The sequence below is a fragment of the Balaenoptera physalus genome (genome assembly GCF_965194825.1).
Source record: "Balaenoptera physalus genome assembly, chromosome: 1".
NCBI classification, from domain to species: Eukaryota; Metazoa; Chordata; class Mammalia; order Artiodactyla; family Balaenopteridae; genus Balaenoptera; species Balaenoptera physalus.
Window position 1 is genome coordinate 164,149,503 of NC_138882.1, and position 19,512 is coordinate 164,169,014.

General features: G+C 52.3%; 1 protein-coding gene across 1 annotated transcript; it reads left to right on the top strand.

Moving 5' to 3' along the window:
• The first annotated feature begins 4,841 nt into the window (after positions 1-4,841).
• Positions 4,842-16,926, top strand: HPCAL4 (hippocalcin like 4). The gene is made up of 4 exons (XM_082460709.1): positions 4,842-4,986; positions 10,709-10,878; positions 11,008-11,223; positions 12,869-16,926. The coding sequence occupies exons 2-4, from the start codon at positions 10,717-10,719 to the stop codon at positions 13,064-13,066; spliced, it is 576 nt and encodes a 191-aa protein (XP_082316835.1). The 5' UTR covers positions 4,842-4,986; positions 10,709-10,716; the 3' UTR covers positions 13,067-16,926.
• The last annotated feature ends 2,586 nt before the right edge of the window (positions 16,927-19,512 follow it).

Sequence of the window (19,512 nt, forward strand, 5' to 3'; positions counted from 1 at the left end):
CACATTGTTTAAGCCCCTGAATCAAGCCACCCCTGAAGTCCAGTCTACTCCTGGGGTTTTCCCTTACTGGAGCCACTACATCCTTTTTTTGCTTAGCCCATTGTGGGCTGGATTTTCTGTCATTTGCAACCAAGGGTCATAACCGATAGAGAAATATGACAAACTCATATGAACTTTCTGCAAGCAAACAGAAATCACCTCTAGATAGCTTAAGTTTAAAAAAAAGAAAGAAAATAAATTTGGGGGGAGGGATGTGAAATGGCTCACAGAGACAAAGGAAAAGCAGAAGTAGGTCTTGGAAGACATGTGTACCAAAGTGATCCCTGGGGATTCAGAGAACAGGAATGAATGTACAGTGTCATCAGGGCACTGCTCTGGAATAAATCAGAGCTAATTATCTACCAGCTTTGAGTCACCTTACTCAAGATTCAGATTAGCTTGGGAGAGAGAGAGAGAGAGACTATTTAGCCTTACCTGCATCTCATGCCCAACACTTGTCCATGGGAAGGCAGGACACCGGATTGATAGTCCCACCAAGACTGTGTACAATGGGGGCTAATTCCCCAAAGCAAAATTGGTTCTAAGCGTTTTGCATATATTAACTCATTTTAATCCTTAGAGTAGCACTTTGAAATAGGTACTGTTATTACTATCCCTATTTTACAGATGAGGAAATTGAGACATAGAGAGATAAAGTAAACTGCCTGTGGTCACACAGCTGGAAAGTGATAGAGCTGGGATGCAAACCCAGGCAGCCTGGCCCCAGGGTCTATACATTTAACCCACTACACTATAGGGCTTCTCCAGCAGAAAGTGAGTGAGGGCAGGGCCAGCCAAAACACAAGGTCCCCTGCAGGTAATGCTCAAGGGAGAGAGTATGGGGAACTTCCACCCTCTCTGTATTATTTTTTTAGCCACTATGCATTAACAAGAAAAAAAAAATTAATAGATTTCTATTTTGGAAATTAAAAAAAAAAAAAAATCCTGCTTAGCCAATAGAGAAAGCGAAAGAGCCCAAAGCTGGTGATCTTACTCTCTCCCAGCTACTAAGAAGACTATGAAATATCTAGAACCAAGGTGAATTCCAGCTGTCACACCAGGCTGCACTAGCCAAGGCTGAGGAAACCCAGGGAGTCAGGAAGGCATTATCCATCATAAAGGCACAGTTTGGGACCAACAAGGGGAGGAATGCTAGCATTTTGGTGAAGCAAATTGAAGTGGCCACAGCCTGCGAACTTCTGCCCTCATCGAAACCCTGATGGGCTCAGTGCCTTCTGCGCCTCCTTTTTGGGGTCTCCCACACAGACACACTGTTCCTTCTTCCTTGCAGCCTGCTCCACCCTCCTTATTCTGCAGAGCCCACTCCCTCAACATACGTAGTAGGTATTGCCAAGCCTGAGAACAGAGAGGCCACAACAAAGTTTCAGAACTTAAACCTCATTCCTCTGGCTCAGCCTTTAGCCACAGAACAGTGGAAACAACAACTCTTGTTCTGGACACTCTCCTTTCCCAGGAATACAGGTCAGTTAGTGGTTAAGACTGTGTGCTCTGGAGTCAGACCTAGGTTGGAATCCCAATTCCGTCACTAGTGGGCTGTGTTACAATGGGCAAGTTGTCTAACATCTCTGAGCTGCCATCCACTGCCGTGAAATAAAGTAATGATACCAGCACTGAAATTCTGTCCCTACATACTGGTACAGCTGGTTGTTAAAACATCAAAATATTTGCAAATTGATTGGTAAATAGCCATAGCCTTGGGTCCCTACCTCCCTACCTTCTCTCCTGCCTGCTCCCCTTGATCCAGTAACTAAAGTGTTCACTCTTGGCAGAACAGAGTCCTTGATCTAGCACTAAGGCCAGCATCTGTTCTGATTGGTAACACCTGTGCCTCAACAGAAATGACCCCTGGCAGAGGTCATTTCTGGGATGATGCAGATAAAGGACTAGGCAGAGTTGTTACGGGAAGGGGGACCCCTTCCCGGGCCCGAGAGTGGGCTCTTGTCTCACATTCGGAAATGAATTGTCCGAGGAGACACACGTGCTGACACAGCAAGAGACTTTATTGGGAAGGGGCGCCCAGGCGGAGAGCAGGAGGGTAAGGGAATCCAGGAGGACTGCTCTGCCACATAGCTCACAGTCTCAGGTTTTAGGGTGATGGGATTATTTTCCGGGTTGTCTCTGGCCAATCATTCTGACTCAGGGTCCTTTCTGGTGGCACGCACAACCGCTCAGCCAAGATGGATTCCAGCGAGGAGGAATCTGGGAGGTTGGTAGGACATGTGGACTGGCGTCTCCTCTCTCCTTTTGACCTTTCCCATACTCTTCCGGTTGGTGGTGGCTTATTAGTTCCACGTTCCTTACCAGGATCTCCTGTCGTAAACTAAGTCATGCAAATTGTTACTGTCTTTGCCTGGCCAGGGCAGGCGGTTTCAGTCAGTGTTTCCCCTAACAGAGAGTCTGGGACATAGTGAAGCAACTCAGTCAATGTCAGTTGCTATTGCTTTAAACATCGAACCTAAAGGGCAGAGGCAGGATCAAGATCAGGGTCTCAAGTATTATAAGCTTGTGAAGATGGGTTATGACTGGCAGTTCAGGAACAGTCACAGGGCCTGGGATGAGTCAAGGGCAAAGCTGTGTGGGTGGTCCTACCTGGTTTAAAGAGCCAGAGCAAGACCAATATATCCTGCTGGGCTTTGTCTGTTTAATGCCTTGGGGGATCAGAAAAGAATATTCCAATCCAAGGCCCCTCCCGTTGAGGACTTGAATGATCTTAAAGAGAGGTGGTATTGTGTACTGGCAACAAGTCTGGGCTCTGGAGCCAGACTGCTTGGGTTCAGATCCCAGCTCTGCAGCTTTACTAGCTATGTGAACTTGGGCTAGTCACTTAACTGTTCTGTGCCTCAATGTCCTCATCTGTTAAATGGGAGTGATAAAAGTACCTGCCTCGAAGAGTTCTTATGAGAAATAAATTAGGCAATACATATAAAGTGTTAGAAGAGCATTTGGCACAAAGTAAACTATCTGTATGTTACCTATTGTTAAGAAGCTCACAGGTGTAGGGGAGCAGTCAGATTCATGCCCACATAATTCTGTCCAGGGTGACAAACAATCTTTCTTCACCCTCCTAGTTGAAACTCTTCCCCTGCTCTCCTGGGCCTCCTGTACCAGCTCCCACATTTTACAGACTGGGAGGCACAGAGAGAGAAGGGTCTTGCCCATGGTCACATGTGGGGTCATTGGCAAAGATGGGATTTTATTTTAGTGTTCCAGAGACCACTTCCATCATCTCATGCTGCCTCTCCCCACTTCCTCATGCCTTAGATTATGGTATCTGTGAGCAGGGATGAGCTTTTGCCTGTCTCTGGGTCCCCAGGGCCAGGTGCTCAGAACGTGACAGAGTCAGGGCTTTCAAACACCTGTCTCTCATAAATCACCAAACAAAGGGGCCAGGGACGTGCCTGCTAATCGGTGCCCCAGGTATGCTCTCATCCTGCTAGGACCCCAGAGAGAAGACATAGCCTGCAGCTGGGAGGATGGACAGCAAAACAGTTTTCAGGGGGAACGGGACGATTCCTAAAGAAAAAGAGAGAACTCCACTGGCTCCTCCCCAGCGAGCCTGGCCCTGAAGTTTCTGGGATCAGCCAGAGAAACCTAGCCTCCCCTCTTGGCAAGCTGGTCCTCATCCCCTATCGCGCAGCCCACCTCAACACTCGCTCAATTGCTCAATTGGCAGAAGCCCCGCCTCCCCCGCCCCCCAACCCCGCGCCCCAGCTCTTCAACATCCGGGCTCAGATTCAACCAATCCCCAGATGCCCCGCCCTACTTTTGTCAGATGCTTAGCAGTGCCTCCCCCGCACGTGGCCCAACCTGAGGCTATCTGCACCCCTTTCGCCCCCAGTTTGGAGTAAAAGGATTCCTTCTCATTGCCTTGGGTCAGAAGCTCTCAGCTGCCACTGCAGCTGGGGCGGCCGGGCCCGGCTTTGGGGAGACCCCCAAGTGCGGGGAGGAGGTGTTCCCAGGGCCCTGAAACCTTCCAGACCCACTCAGTGTAAACTGCCTCTGGCTTGTGTCAACATCAGAGGCCGGAGACTGGCGGCTGGGGACAGGCTTCGTCTACGCGACGGGAAGACGGGAGGGTGGGGAATGAAGGGGTTCATGAGGTAGGCAGATCCTTCTGGGGGAGATTCCGGGAGGCCTCTGGGACTCCGTGAGAAATAAGGAAGGGAGGGATCGGAATTAGAGGCTGTAGGGGGCCCACGGCTAGCATGGGGCTAGGTAGAGGCTGGGTACTTCGCCATCCTCGCCCACCCGCCATGGCTTGAGGGGAGTGGGTGTGTTGGGGGAGGGGATGATGCGAAGGCGTGGGCTGCTGACCACCTCATCTCTTCCCTCCCCAACTCAGCTCCTCGCTGCCCTCCTCCGATTTTGGGTGGGATATGGGGTGGGGGTGGGGGTCACATCTTGTGACTCATCCTCTTTTCCATCCCCACCCCCGCTGGGGCCCAAGAAGGAAAGGCTTAGAGACTCAGCTTTGGCTCTTCCGTTTCCATAGTAACCATGAGGTTGTTTTTGCGAATCCAATTCAATCGTGGACACTTTTAACCTCAGACGATGGCCCGGGGTCTGAGCCTCAGGACGGGGTACAGATGGGGGTACAGCTCTCCGCTCTTTCCTCGCTACTCTGGGAAGCTCAGGGCGGGCGGGCGGAGCGCTCTCCTGCAGCCGGGCCTCACTGGGCACCAGGTCCCCACCTGAAACCCCGCCTGCCACTCCGCCTCGGCCGACCCAATCAACGCCCAATCTGCCCGGGATGAGGCGGGGCTTATGCAAATCGTGTCGCCTCTGAGAGACACATAGTGATACAAGAGCTGGGAGGCGGCTCGGGCGCGGACCTTGGAGAACCTGGCCGCCGGCCCGCGAGCCAGTCTCAGTCTCCGCGGCCCGCCGAGGCTCAGAGTCATCCAGCGACCCGGCGAACGGCCTCAGGTAACGTGGGCAAGGCCGGGTGGAGGCCCTTGTCCCTTCCCCCTCCACTCTTCATTCCCATTCCCTCGTCTCCTGCCCCCTCTGATTCATCTCCCTGGCCCCTGGTTCCAGCATAGGCGGCAGCATGTGGAAGGCTCGCCCCTGGCCAGGGGACCCCCACTCCAGTCCACGCCCCACAGGTCCCAGGGAAGGAGGCCGAGCTGCCTCCTTTCCCCCCGAGCAACCACTGCTCTGGCCCCCAATACACAGTCACACGCACACACACACACGGGGGTGTGGTGTTGCTGGTGCTAGAGAGGAACCCATCACCCTCCCTCCTTTGCAGGTGGGTAGTCCGCTCAGCCCCATGGCAACCTCCCACTTCCACACATAGCCCCTACCCACACCCTACGCAGCCCCACCGGCAGCTCACTGCACGTCACATCGCAACGTCCCTGCCCCAAAAGACAGCCTCCACCTCCAAAGAGAGCCCACTCCCACTTCACACTGTCCCCTCAGACTGTCCCCACCTCCACCCCTCAAGGTGACAAAGCTCACAGCATACCTGGGGGAGGGAAGAGGCTCACCACCCAGTTCTCCTCCTTGTGACGCTCTCTCAACAGGACCCCTGCCCACGGTCTCAGTGCAAGGCAGAGGCCCCATGTTTGGCCTCTTTCACCTGGCTTCAAGATAAATCAGGGACACCATTCCCCAGCAGACCATCCATACCTTTCAGTCACCACTGCCAAGGTCCCAAACCTCCTCCGTTCCCCTGACTTCTCATGGCCAAAGCACCAAGTTTTCTCATTCCACCTCTCAAATATCTTTCTAATTCGTACCCTCTCCGGCCTTCTTGCTCCCAGCCACTCCCTCTCTCCTATCTTCCTGTGTCTCAGTAGGGATCGTGCCAAAGCTCCGTGTGGACTGTATTGCTCCTTCCCTAAGGCAGCCTGAACCTGGAGGACAGAAGAGCGGGGTTCAAATCTTGCCTTTGCCTCAGTTGCTGTTTGACTTTGGCCAAGTCACTTCCCTCTCTGATCCTTCGTGAGATGGGGAACAGGGGGCAGGGTGGGCAGGACAGAGAGTGGACTTGATGAGATGATCTTGGACAGCCTTCCAACACTGATGCACTCTGGTTCTGTGGTTGATTATGAGAAAACAGGACCCTTTCTCTCTTACCCTGAACCATTAGGACATTTCAGAGAGGAGGCTTTAGTCTTCACCAAAAGGACATTGCTTCTTACCCAGGCCTGGGTACGGGCCAACCCCTTCCCACATACTCTCCAGGCCCAGGCTCCTCCTCAGCAGTTCGGAGTCCCTCCTAGACCATCAGCCTGCATGGCATGGGCAGCTCCAAGGTGGAGGTGCTCAACAGGGCCCACCTTTTGTTTATCATTCCCTGTCTCTCACTAATAAGGAGAGGAAGAAGACCTGGCTTTTGCTGCTATGGCCGTTGCTTGGAGAAGAGCAAAGGGAGGAGAGGAAGGAGAAAAATCTCCTGACCAGGGAGCTGTTGTCACCATGGCAACAGTCTCAGCACCAGCTCCTCTGAAGCTGGGTGAGGGTGTGGGCTTATTGCCTCCCTCAGTCCCTCCCACCCTCCCTGCCACCTCCCCATTTGGAGCCCACAACCCTGAGTCCTGCCCTCTGAAAGAAGCCTCTGAGCCCAGAAGGGCAGCGGCTTTGTGTATGGGGCAGTGCCAGCTCCTTCACAGCTGGAGGGCAGCTCTCAAGAAGAGCCTGCCCACGTGCAGCCAGGCCACAGCTCCAACAGAACATGCCCCCAGTGGGTTCTGGCCTTCGCCTTTCTGCTGATAGGCTCTACTTGACCTTGGGTGAACTCTTCCTTTCCTAGGGTCTGGGTTCCGTTGTCTCTAAGTGGGAGCAATGGCAGGAGAACACAGATAAACAAAACAGCCTGACGCCATTCCAAGGAGAAAGAAGGGGGTTCTGCCCCTTGCATATAATCCACAAAGGGACATTCACTGAACATCTCTGTGTTCCAGATGTGGCCTTTAGGTCTCTGCAGAGCAGTTCTGTGTTGCCACAGAGGGCAGAGAGGCAACCTGTGTGGGGCAGCTACAGGAGGGCAAGTAGGAACAAGGGGAGAAGTACCTGTCTCACTGTCCAAGCTGCTCCCAAACAGACTGGGTTATATCGGGAGGGAATAAGCTCTTTGCCATGGAGCAGAAGGCCTGGAGAACTTTTTCTGGCTCAGACAAGAGTGTAACGCAAAAGTCTCTGCCAAATCAGGCTCCATTCTGGAATTCTAGAGCAGCAGGTGAGGGTCAGAGAGCTCTGGAGTCTACGCACCTGTGGGGCTCAAGTCCATGGCCTCACGGGGTCTACTCATGCCCAGAATGCCAAGTCCATGCTTCTGACTGTTCACTCTCCAGGCTGGGAGAGGCTGATCATAAGGAAGTGGGCTTCATCAGGCCTGAAGGCTGATTATAGCTGCATCAGCCCCGAAGAGAAGAGAGGATATTAAGGAAGATGGAAACAGCTAAGCAATAGTTGAAGTAGGTTCTGGCTGTGAGAAGACTAACTTGAAAGTATGTAGTTGTGAGGGGAGCAATGGGAGGTGAGGCAAGACAGGTGGACACCTTGACACCAGATTCTAGAGGATTCTGGAGTTTCAGGGGCCCATGGGCATGGCCACCCCTAGCCTATATTGTACTTCTGGGCAAAACTAGAAAAGACATTCTCATGGAACAGAGGAATCAGAAAGAAACACATTCCCTCCGAGGCAGTTGAGCCCACAGGATGGCTTGGCAAGCAGTGCCCCAGCTGGGTTTCAGCCCCCTTGGCTGTGCCCCTGGCCCTGACTATGTGGGGAGAGAGGACATGGTGAAGGTTCCAGGAACACTTCAAAAGAAGGAACAATAGGACTTGGAAGCAAGTTGAACCTAGGGAAAAGGGAGAGGGGAAACTAAGGGTAACTATGATCGCATTTCCCCACTGGGATGAGGGAGGGAAGGAAGGAAGGGCAATGGAGAGAGAAGGACCATCACAGGTTGAGGTGAGTCTGGCTGTAGATGTGCTGAGTCAGAAGCGCTGGTGGGCCACTACAAAGGGTCAATATTTCCTGGGTATCAGATACTGTGGCCTGGAGCCACCAAGATGGTCCCACTGAGGCCAAGGGGGAGATCACAGCTATGGTTTTCCTGGAAGGCAGGTAGGAGTCTGTACTAAACAAGAGTAGCCATGATTTGGAGAGGGTGGTCCAGGCAGGTGGCATGGATTCAGCCTGGGTGTAACTCAGCCAGTTTTCTCCTCTCTCTGGGTTCCAGTTTTCACTAAAATGAGGGGATGATCTTAAAGGGCATCACCAGCTTTGGCCTGCTGACCTAAGAGCACTAGAAGGAATGAAGAGAGATGAAGGAGGAGTCATAGTCCTTGGTGGGCCTCGGATCAAATGGGCACTGAGAACAGGTATGGCCCCAGGAGACAGAAAATGGTAGGAAGGCAGCACAGGGAAGGAGGAGAAAAGGGGCAGGAAGTGAAAGCCACACAGACGCCATCTCACACACACACACACACACACAGACGTGTGCGCTCTGGCAGATTTGCAGTCTCATACGCTGATGTGCTCCCACCCACTCCCAGCCCTTTACGCAGACACTCAGGCACATCCCACAGCAGCGGAGGGAGAGGCTCTGCCTTCTCCGTAAGACGCTTCCACCCCTGGGTTCTTGAGCTTTCTTGACTATACCCTGAGCCCTCAGTGTGCTTTGGGCTGGAGGAGGGGGCAGCTGAGGATGGAGCCTGCCTCCTTCTGCCCATGCGTGTTCCACATGTACCCTTGACTCTGGCCCCAGGGCAGCCATTTTGGACCCCACAGTCCTAGGCTCCTGAAGATGGCACACCTCCCTCTCCCTGCCTTCTTCTGGGAGCGTATAGGACTCCTCATTCTCTGGGGTTGGTAAGTGGGAGAGGATGTTGCTACCCCTACTGCTCCTTGATCTGCCTCATGGTCCAGTAGAGGAATCTGAGGCCCAGAGCTATCCTGTAACTCACTGAGGTCACACAGCAAGGGAAGGGGGCATGGACCTGACCGATCTCAGATCTAGTTGTCCAGGGCACTCCCAGCAGTAAGGAGTAGAAGACACAGTGGCATGCACTGGGCTGTGGAAGTAGAATTCCTTCTGCCAGCCTGAGGGCTTCCTTTTCCAGAGTGTCTTCATGACAAGCTACCCTGCGGTTGGAGTCTGGCACCCTTCCAAAGAGACTCCAGGCAGGTCAAATTCACCTCCCAGGCCATGTCCTGGGAAACTTGGGCTCTAGTGGGACATTCCTGAATGTCCACTCAGCCTTCCGGGTCTGGTGGGGGCCTCACTCTAGCCAGGCTTCATGGGGAGGACCTGTACCTCCCTCTGCAAAAAATTCCTTGGGCACAGGCTACTTGAGGGGCTCATGTTCCCACTGGGGACTGACTTTTCATCCTCTCCAAACCTGTTTCTCAGCAACACCACCTCTATCTATTCAGCCCCAAATCTGAGCATTTGCCGCAATTCCTTTGTCCCTCTCACCCCCGCATCCAGTCAGTCCCCGAGTCCTGCCAAGGCCCCCTCCTAACATCTCTCAGTCCATCCACATCCCTCCACCACCCCTACCCTAGTGTCATCGTCTCTCACCTGAACTCTGCAGCAGGACCTCTCTGCTCTCCCTCCTTCCCCCACCCAGGTCATCTTGCACACTGTAGCCAAAGGAAAAACCCTAAAACACATTCCTTCTCTCTGGGTCCCCAGCACCATATTGTAAGTAATCTATAAGTGTTTGTGGAATGAATGCGGTCCTCTTAACCCTTGCTTTAAAACCCCAGGAGCTTCTGTCCCCCATGGGTAAAGGCCAAACTCCTTGGCGTAGATTGAAGGCCCTTTACAGTCAGCCGTCTACCTCTTTGACCCAATTATGAGTTAGTGAAGGTTGGCTCCTGTCGACTTTATCCCCATCATCGGCACAGGGCCTAGCACACAGTCAACCTCAATAAATGCTCAGGGAATGAATGAACTAATGAAAAGGAGAATGCAATCAGCGTCATCAGTGCTACCAGCTAGGACTTCTATTTGTACAGAGGAAGGAGGAAGAGAAGTTTCTTGCTGGGGTGGCCTGGAAGGCCTTGAGGAAGAACTTGGGAGACATGCAGGGGGAGCATGTGAGGAACCTGCCTGGTAGGAGAGGAGACTGCAGAGGTGGGTAGGGGCTGAGCGCGGAAAGCTCTGAATAGCAAGGAGAGGATTAAGACTCTCTCCTACGGGGGTAGGGAGCTATGGCAGGTGTAAAGAGGAGAGGAGAGGATGAAGATTGTAGCATGCAGACTGGTCAGTGAGAAGGAGGAGCGCTGAGACCTGGAAGGCTAGAGATCCTGGTTTCCAGGGGAGGAACCCTGCTGTGAGGAGAGGGGCGGGGCCTGCTGTAGACAGAGGAGGCCCTGTAATGAGGGGAAGCCCCCAGCCCAGTTGTGTGTAGGGGGGGGGGGGGGAGGTAGGAGATCCTATGGGAAGAGGTGTGGTGAAAGGACACAGCCCAGCTGTAGGAGTTGGGGGTTGTCCAGGGTGGTGGTGAGAGGAGGGGGACCCACCCTGCTATGGAAGGAGGGGTCCTGGCTGTGGGGATGTGGAGTTTGTTATGGGAGGGCACTGTGGTGGAGAAAGGGAGCCTTGTCCTACAGAGACCTGGGGGAAGGCTGCTGAGGTGAGGGCCTTGCCCTGGACCAAACTGAGGGAGCTCCCTGTCCCCTCAGGCCCTGCCATGGGGAAGACCAACAGCAAGCTGGCCCCAGAGGTGCTGGAAGACCTGGTTCAAAACACCGAGTTCAGTGAGCAGGAGCTGAAGCAGTGGTACAAGGGCTTCCTGAAGGACTGCCCCAGCGGCATCCTCAACCTGGAGGAGTTCCAGCAGCTCTACATCAAGGTAGGCGGAGCCAGGCACTCCGGGGGGCGGGCCGGACGGGCGGGGGCGGGGCCAGGCACTCTGCGGGGCGGGGGCGGGCCGGGAGCGCGAGGCCGTTGCTATGCTGCAACTCCAGCGTCCCCGCCTCAGTTCTTCCCCTACGGCGACGCCTCCAAGTTTGCGCAGCACGCTTTCCGCACCTTCGACAAGAACGGCGACGGCACCATCGACTTCCGGGAGTTCATCTGCGCCCTTTCGGTCACCTCCCGCGGCAGCTTCGAGCAGAAACTCAACTGGGCCTTTGAGATGTACGACCTGGACGGCGACGGGCGCATCACGCGCCTCGAGATGCTGGAGATCATCGAGGTGCGCTGGGGCGGATCCCAGAGAGCGGGGTGTGCTGGGGTGACGCGCTACCTGTCTTCGCTGCGGGGGCCCTTCTCTGGCACCGCCCTCTCCAGCCACCCTCCACTCAGGCCTCGGGAGCCACCTCGGGACACCCCACCACCCCCCTCCTCCCTCCTCCCAGGATCCAGTGGGTAGCATTGGTTGGGCGCTCAGTGTGGGACAGGTCTTGTGCTATAGTGCTTTACCCAACAACTCCAGGAGGTAGGTACTGTTAGAAATCCCATTTTACGGGTGAGGAGATGAATCAAGTGGCGGTTCATGATTCCAGTCTAAGGAGTCTGACTCCAGAGTCTAAGTTCTTAACTCATTATTATTTCAACAAATGTATATTGAGTGCCTGCCACGTGCCAGGCACTGTTCAAAGTTCTTGGTTTCATGGGACATTCCTTCTAGTGAGAAAATTTAACAACAACAAAACTTATGCTGTGTCAGGCAGTAAGTGTTATGAAGAAGGTAAGCAAAGCAACGTGAGGAGAGAGAGCGATGGAGGAAAAGCAATTTTGTGTAAGGTGAAAGGTGAGCAGCGACCTGGATAAGGTGAGGGAGCTAACCACATAGGTGTCTGGGGGAAGAGTGATCTGTGCATGGGGAACAATAAATGCAAAGACCCTGAGGTTAGACTGTGTTTTCAGTGTTCAAGGAGTGGCCAGGAGGCCAGGGTGGTGGGAGAGAAGTTAGCAAGGGGAGAGTGGTAGGAAGGGGGTCAGATAGGTAGCCAGGAGTCCGTCTCTTAGCATCATAGTCTGGGGTAGAGACTTGACTTTCTTCTGAGTGAGATGGGAGGCCCTTAAGGGCTCTCTCTATTCTCTGTGTGGAATAGGGGGTGGGAGGGCAGCAGAAGTAGGGAGACCAGTTTGGAGACTTCCACAGCAGTCCGGTCAGGAGGGGATGGAGGCAACAACCATGGAGCAGTGGAGGTAGTAGGCAGTGGCTGGTTATTGGACCTATTACAAAATTAAGGCTGACAAGATTTGCTGAAAGATTGGATATGGGTGTGAGAAAAGGAGCGTCGAGAATGGCATCAAGGTTTTTAAAATATTTTATTTATTTATTTATTTTTGGCTGTGTTGGGTCTACGTTTCTGTGCGAGGGCTTTCTCTAGTTGCGGCAAGCGGGGGCCACTCTTCATTGTGGTGCGCGGGCCTCTCACAATCGTGGCCTCTCTTGTTGCGGAGCACAGGCTCCAGACGCGCAGGCTCAGTAAGTAGTTGTGGCTCACGGGCCTAGTTGCTCCGCGGCATGTGGGATCTTCCCAGACCAGGGCTCGAACCCGTGTCCCCTGCATTGGCAGGCAGATTCTCAACCACTGCGCCACCAGGGAAGCCCAGCATCAAGGTTTTTGATCTGAACATCTAGAAGAATGAATTTGCTGTTCACTGAGACAGGGCATGCTGGGGCAGGAGCAGGTTGGAGGTGAAGAGTTGGGTAGTAGACATGTTTGGTGTGAGATGCTCATTAAATATCCAGTCTTAATGACCATTTATCACCTTCCAGTATCCTCACATCTCCCAGTGTTCTCCATGCCCACCCCCAGGCCCTTTCGTTCACCCCCAATCCTCCCTCCCCATTGTGAGTGTTCACCCCTCCCTCCTTGCCCCACCAGGCTATCTACAAGATGGTGGGCACTGTGATCATGATGCGCATGAACCAGGACGGGCTCACGCCCCAGCAGCGTGTGGACAAGATCTTCAAGAAGATGGACCAGGATAAGGACGACCAGATTACACTGGAGGAGTTCAAGGAGGCGGCCAAGAGTGACCCGTCCATTGTGCTGCTGCTGCAGTGTGACATGCAGAAGTAGAGGCTGGTGAGGGGCAGGGCCCCTGGCCAGGAGGGGCGTGGCCACCTCCCAACCCAGTGACCTCTGGCTGGCCCTTCCCCAAGGGGAGGGGGACTCCAGCCTCACTCTCTGGCCCACCTACCCCTCTGCCCAAGTCCTTGCTCCCCTCAGTCAAGATTCTTGAGGGACCACCTGACTCTGGAATAGAGACAGATCCTCAGGTACCCTATGGTCTAGCCCCAGCCCCAGTCTTGGCCCAGAATCAACATCCACTGGGCATAGGGGAGTTGGTTTTTGCCCCAAGGTGCAGGGTGAAGGAGGGGGGCTGGGTTCTGCTTTGAAATTCTGTTCTTCCTGGGATTGTGCTTTATAGGATGTGGTTCCACAGACCCTGGTTAAAGGGCCAAATTGGGTCTGTCCTTTGCTGAGGACCCAGATCCCTTAAAGGTGGTCTGTGTCCTGCCCCCACATGTCTACCTGGCCCTTCTGGCCCCAGCCTTTGGAGTGTTCATTCAGTCCTTTCTTCAGCTAACATTTATTGAGCACCTGTTCAGTGCCAGGCACCTCTAGGTGCTAAGGCTATGGTAGTTTACAAGACTCATTCTGTGCCCTCCGGCAGCTCGTAGGGTAGTTAGTGGTCAGGGTCTCAGACAGGGATGTTGAGCACAGGTGAGCCGAGGGTGCGGTGAGGCTGGTTAGTTTGAGAGGAACTATTAAATCTTTCTGCTCAGCGCCACACAGAGCTGCAGAAGGATGAAATGAAAAGTGTTTGGAAGTCTAGGAACCGTGTCAGGGGGAATTTTAAGAAAAATTGAAATTTATGTAATACTTATATTTTTAGTACCCTTTAAAAGAGCTAAAATCATTTTATTAGTCAAGGATATTAAAACATACTTTATATTACTTGGTTTCTTGTAAAATGATTAAATGAATACAGAAAATGCTAATTTTCAGGGAGAAAAAAGAACTGAGAAAAAAAGAGAGAAAATATCACCCAACTTACCAGATGACACTTTTTCTTATCAGGCTAAGTCCTGAGCTGTCACAGTCAGCAGTTGCTGCTGCTTCCTTTTTAATGATCTTTTTCAATTCAGTGAGCAAGTCTCTACTGTGCACTTATTCTGGTTAGGTGCTGACTTCAGAAACAGAGAACACAAGGTTTGCCAAGAGTGAGACAAGTGTAGTTCCCACATCTGGATTTGGTCTAGTTTAAGGATGGGCTTATTCTTTCACTGCTACAGAAGCAGACAGAGCTAGAAGAAGAGGACCAGCCGGCCGCTGTTTTGGCTGCCAGGCTGCATTTATGGACCAAATGCCTAAAAATGTGCTGGGCATGCTCCATTGAAAGGCTTTTTCTAACCCCAAATCCTAAGTCCACCAGGTAATTTATCATCTTCCAAGTGCACTGGCTTTGCTTTCCAATGTCTGCTTTCCAATTTTGGATCCATGAGCTATACAGCTGCATGCTTTGACTGCCAGAAAATTAATCTTGCTTCTTCATCAAGTCTTTCACTTTACTTTCTCCTGTGCTTGTAATCAGAAATTAGCTTCAATGTGCAGTGACAGTGGATTTTCTCTTGAACTGCTGGTGAAAATAGTCTAGTACACAGGTGCTGTCAGCCCAGGGTGGGAGCAGGGAATGATTGCTGGGTTGGGTGGTGCGGGATTGTATCTTCAGGAAAGAGATGCAGCATATCTCTTACTTTTGAGTGCTCACCTGTCCTCCGTCTCTGCAGGTGGAACTCTTGGGGATGCTGACCTGTGGTCTCAAATTCTATTAGACTTTCCTTCTTGCTGCCCTTAGGGGTGGCAAGTCTGCTGGGTTGCCACCCTCTTTTTATCCTGCCAATGACCAGCCACATGGTAAGACTGGGGAATTCACATCCTTGGGCAGTAACCAGCAAGTTTTTATCCAGTAATGTCTCAAGGGATGTTTCATTGCTCTCAGGAGCTGGCCATTAAGTGTGTCTTGTGCTGTCAGTCAGCACCAGAGATACATAGGGACTCAACAGCCCAGCTCAGCTGAGACTTCCAGTGGAAGGCTTTTTACAAAGTGGGGTTCCTATCCCCCCAACGTTGACTCTAACCTAACTCACAATCACACAGAACTTCATGGCTTTCGAAGGCTTGAATTGACCCCTCTCATTCTATCCTCACAGCCTAGGGAAATAGGATTTTTCATTCCATTTCTCCAGATGTAGAAGCTGAGGCACAGAGTAGAGTTCCTTGTGCAAGAGCACAGTCAGGAGGTGGCTCAGTGTCAAGACTTGAACCCAGGGCTCTACGAGGGTTTCTTCCCTTCAGAGTGTCTTCCCTGCTCATTCCTCTGACTCTGAGTTGTACAGAGGTTGACTGTAGGACAAGCTAAGTTGGTTTTGGTCTTTTACAAGCTTCCTGCTAAGAAGTTTCTGAGGCTGTGGTCTTCCATAAAGAAATAGGAGCTTGACTGAAGTCCCCACATTTTCAAGCGTCTTATTTTCTGTTTCTGGGCAGCCCTGCTAACAGGTCAGTGCTGTCCTAGGAGACCTCTGACTCAACCCGGGAAGCCTCTTTCACTGTCTTTATTATCTTCCTCCCTGAGAGAACTGTTTTGTTTTTTCCTAGATGGTGGGCAAGTCCTACCCATGAAGGCATGTGAGATCACTCCAAGCTTCTGGACATATACCCATGGGTGATATTTGGTCAGGCCAAAGATTCTCAGACATCCCAGCAGTGTGAACACATAGTGCCAGGCTGGGAACTGGGACCACCATCTTGCTGATGGAAAGAGCCACAGGCGGGCCAGACCTTGCTCCCACTTGCTCCTGGATGTCCCCAGGGACTGTGTGCTTGGGAATTCCTGTGGTAGAGCACCGGCCCTGCCTTGAGAAGAGAGGCAGGCCTCCCATCCCTGCCCCAGCTAAGAGGGACTTGCCACAGAGCACAGGGTTAGCAGAGACTGAAGTATGACTCGCCTAGACGCAAAAATATACAGTTAAAATGCTGAAATATCCAAACTCTCTTTTGAAGTTCTGTATCTTCTTGCAGCAACTCTGTGAATGACAAGGTCCCCAAATCTGCCTTCTAACTGTATTCTGTCTTCATTCATCCTTTTGGGCTAATTGAAGGCGGGCCCTTATTTCTTATCTCTAAAAGTCACCACCAAGGGCAACTTCAGATGGCCACTGTAGTCTTTTGAGCTGTACTCAAGATTATATGACTTACGTTTAAATCAAAAGTTAAGAAAAAGGAAGCCCATAAGCAAAGGCACTGAATCTTTTCCTGATAATGGCAGAGTCCCTAGAGGTAGAAATTCATCCTGCTGCAAAGAGAGAGAAGGAGGAGAGGGGAGAGAAGGGAAAGAGAGAGAAGAAGAGAAGAATCTGGGCAGGGTAGAAAGCTGACACTAAATATTTTTACACAAAAATTTACTAAAGCAACAAATATTTCCTGAAGATCCACCCTGGGTGAGGCTTTGTGCTGACCTTAGAGATCACTGTGGGGGCATGAATACATTTCTTACATATTTTATTCATCAGTTTTGAAAAACAAATAATTCAAATATGCAATTGAAAAGTCTCAGAAAAATATGGAATTTTTTTTTTTCTGAACTTTTCAACGTTTTCTTTTACCTTTGCCAGAGTGTTGGGGGCAGGATTGGGCCTCCCAGGGTGTATGGCCCTTCCTGCTTTGTTGGAGGCTGCAGGAGTGTGGAGGCCTGGAGAAGCAGGGGGGCTGGGTGGCAGAAGGGGGGCCTCCCAGCTCATTCTCCAGCGTGGCCCCCTCTCCCCTTCAGATGTGCTTCTCCAGGCTGTGCCTGCAGTGAATGTCCTCGGTGTTCGACCCTGTGCTGTGTGGTGTATTTTTTTTTTCACTGACAGTGAATAAAAGGTGTGACCATACAGAGGGCTCCTTCTCTTCCCTAAGCTGAGATAGGGCTGGGGTGAGGGGAAAGGGGGAGAAGAGGCCTGAGGGAGCTCGCACAGTGAGGGAAGCTCAGCATCCTTCTTGGGGCTGAGGGCCTTGTTCTAGGTTACGTGGAACAGAGACGCACTTGAGCTAGTTCAGAGAAAGGGGTGAGCAGATTACAAGGGACCCTAAAGATGGAAATTCAAGAATGTCTGGGCCTCAGGAGAACTGGAGCTGTCAGTGGGGCCTGTGTCCTCTCATCTCTGGGCCTGCGGGTTCTCATCCCTTTGGCAACATTCACATCTGTGCTCTCTTCTTTAATTTCTCTTCAGACATTCATGGTTTCCCAACACAAAGTAGCTGCCTCTCCAACTCTGTATCCAGGCTCACCAGCGACTGACAATTCCCTTCTGTGTCTCTTAATCCAGTTCTCAGGAGAAAGAATATGATTAGCTTTTGGTGGGAGCCCATGGTCCATTCATCGATGGCCAGACCAGAACTGATTTGCGGGGTCTGTGGGCAGAGCAGTTCCCCCATAAGGGAGCTAGTGGCAGGAGAACTTGGACTCAGTTTCTCCTTGTGTCCAGTGGAAGGCATCGTGAGAGCCCAGATGAGTGGATAGTGGGCAGCGGGGAGAAAGGCTGAGAGGCAGGATTACAAGTAGTCCATCTGGGGCTCTTTGCACGAATTAGGAAAAGGTGCCCCTTTGAGTGTAACAGTCCCATAAGCATTCAGCTGGGCCAATGGATGGCACCTTTGGGCTAATGAGAAAAATATACCCCTTTTCTGAACAAATACAGCCTTGTCATGCCACGATGCACAGCTTGGCAAGTGGCAGCCAGCCTGGATCTCAGCCTCTACCTGCCCTCCTGGTCAAGGGTGTTGTGTAGTGCAGACACTGTTCCACCGTCCACAGGAGCCCAGAGCCCTGAGACACCCTACACTGACCCAAATGTGGTGGGGTGGGGATGGGAATTGGTGGTGAAGTGTTTTTCTCAGAACGCCCCCGCTAAAGCCAGAGAAGCGCTATTCTCTGCAGGGAGTCCGGGGTGGGGGCGGGGGGCAGGTGCAGTGGCAGCTGGAGGTGCCTGCTTCCTCCTGAAACGCTCAATTACTTTTACAAGGGTTTTCTCAAGGACGCTTGGAGGGGGCCAGCTCCCTTGACAGGAAGCAATTAGGACAGAGGAATGAGGCTGACCTGGCCTCAGGGCAACCATGAACCTAAGGAGGTGACTCAGAAGCCTGAGAACTGGGGGGGGTCTGCTACTTGCAGCTGAAACCACACTGAGGGGAAAGGGAGTCGAGTTCCTGCCTGTCTTGAGGTCACAGGTCAGTCCAGCTTCTGCTTTCAAGTTTGCCCTCTGGACCATCTGCCCCTAAGGAACCAGAGTGATCTTCCTAAAGCACCAATCTGACCATGTCAACTCTCCAATGCCCCCCTTCTTCCCTCAGTATAATAAGCTCCTTCGAAGTCCCTCACAGCCCTGCATGATCTGTCCCTTGCTGACCTCAGAAGTCTGCTCTAACCCCCACCTCCCCCTCCTGCACTTGAGCCACCCTGAATTGCCCTCTGTTTCCCTAAGGGATCTCTTAGGCTTCTGTGCCTGTGCACAAGCCATTGCCCCTCCCTGGGCCACCCGTGTCCCTGTCTCAATGATCTCCTCCTCTGTGAAGCCCTCCCAGACCTCAAACAGTTGGCCCCTCATGTGTACACGGTCCATCATAGTAACCAAAGAGCTTCCCATGTGATTCCCTGTCAGCTGAGCTGAATACACTTTTAAGTCTCTATTTAAAAAAGAAAGAAAGAAAAAAAAAAGACAGGAAATGAAGGCTTAGAGAATGGATGGTAAGGCTGGGACCTGAACTCAGGTCTCCTAACTTCAAGGCCACTGCTCATAGTGCTTCCTCATCCACGGGAGGGAATCCAAATCTAGAGGTGAAAAGGGAGGTAACAAACCTTGAGCTCTGGGCATCAGAGGAGGGAGGGTCTTGCCTGGGGGGGCCAGGAGGTAGGGGAGGAGAAGGGGAGGGGGACAGGTAAAGGATGAAGGGAGGCTTCATGGAGGAGGTGGCTTCCACCCCTGGTCTTGCTAAAGACCAGCCCACAGGGGGAGCAGTTCAGGTGCGGGGATCCTGAGTCCTCTTCAGATGGGCTTCTCCTGCCACAGGGAAAGATGGGTCTCAGCTCACATTGTCCCAGATTAATAACCCCAGAGAAGACAGAGCCAAATCTCCCAGCATCCCTGTACAAGAGTCTGGGAGAGTGGCGCAGCTGAGGTCGCATCCCCATTGTGGCTCAATCACTGTGTCCAGGGAAATAGAGTTATATGACTGGGCAGCGTCACATGCCTATTCCTGTGACCAGGGAGGCAGGGCCTGTTGCTAGGAGGAGAGGGTGGGAAAAGTTGCTAGTCAAGCAAATCCAATAGCCACCACCTTTTTGAGGGGCATTTGTTGAAGCAATGTGGAGAATCTCATGGAAATTTAGAGATGGGCATTATAGCCAGGCTTCAGCTAGGACTTGGGAAACTATCAGGACCAGCAGCAGTTCCCTCTCAGGGCAGCACGGCTTCTCTTTC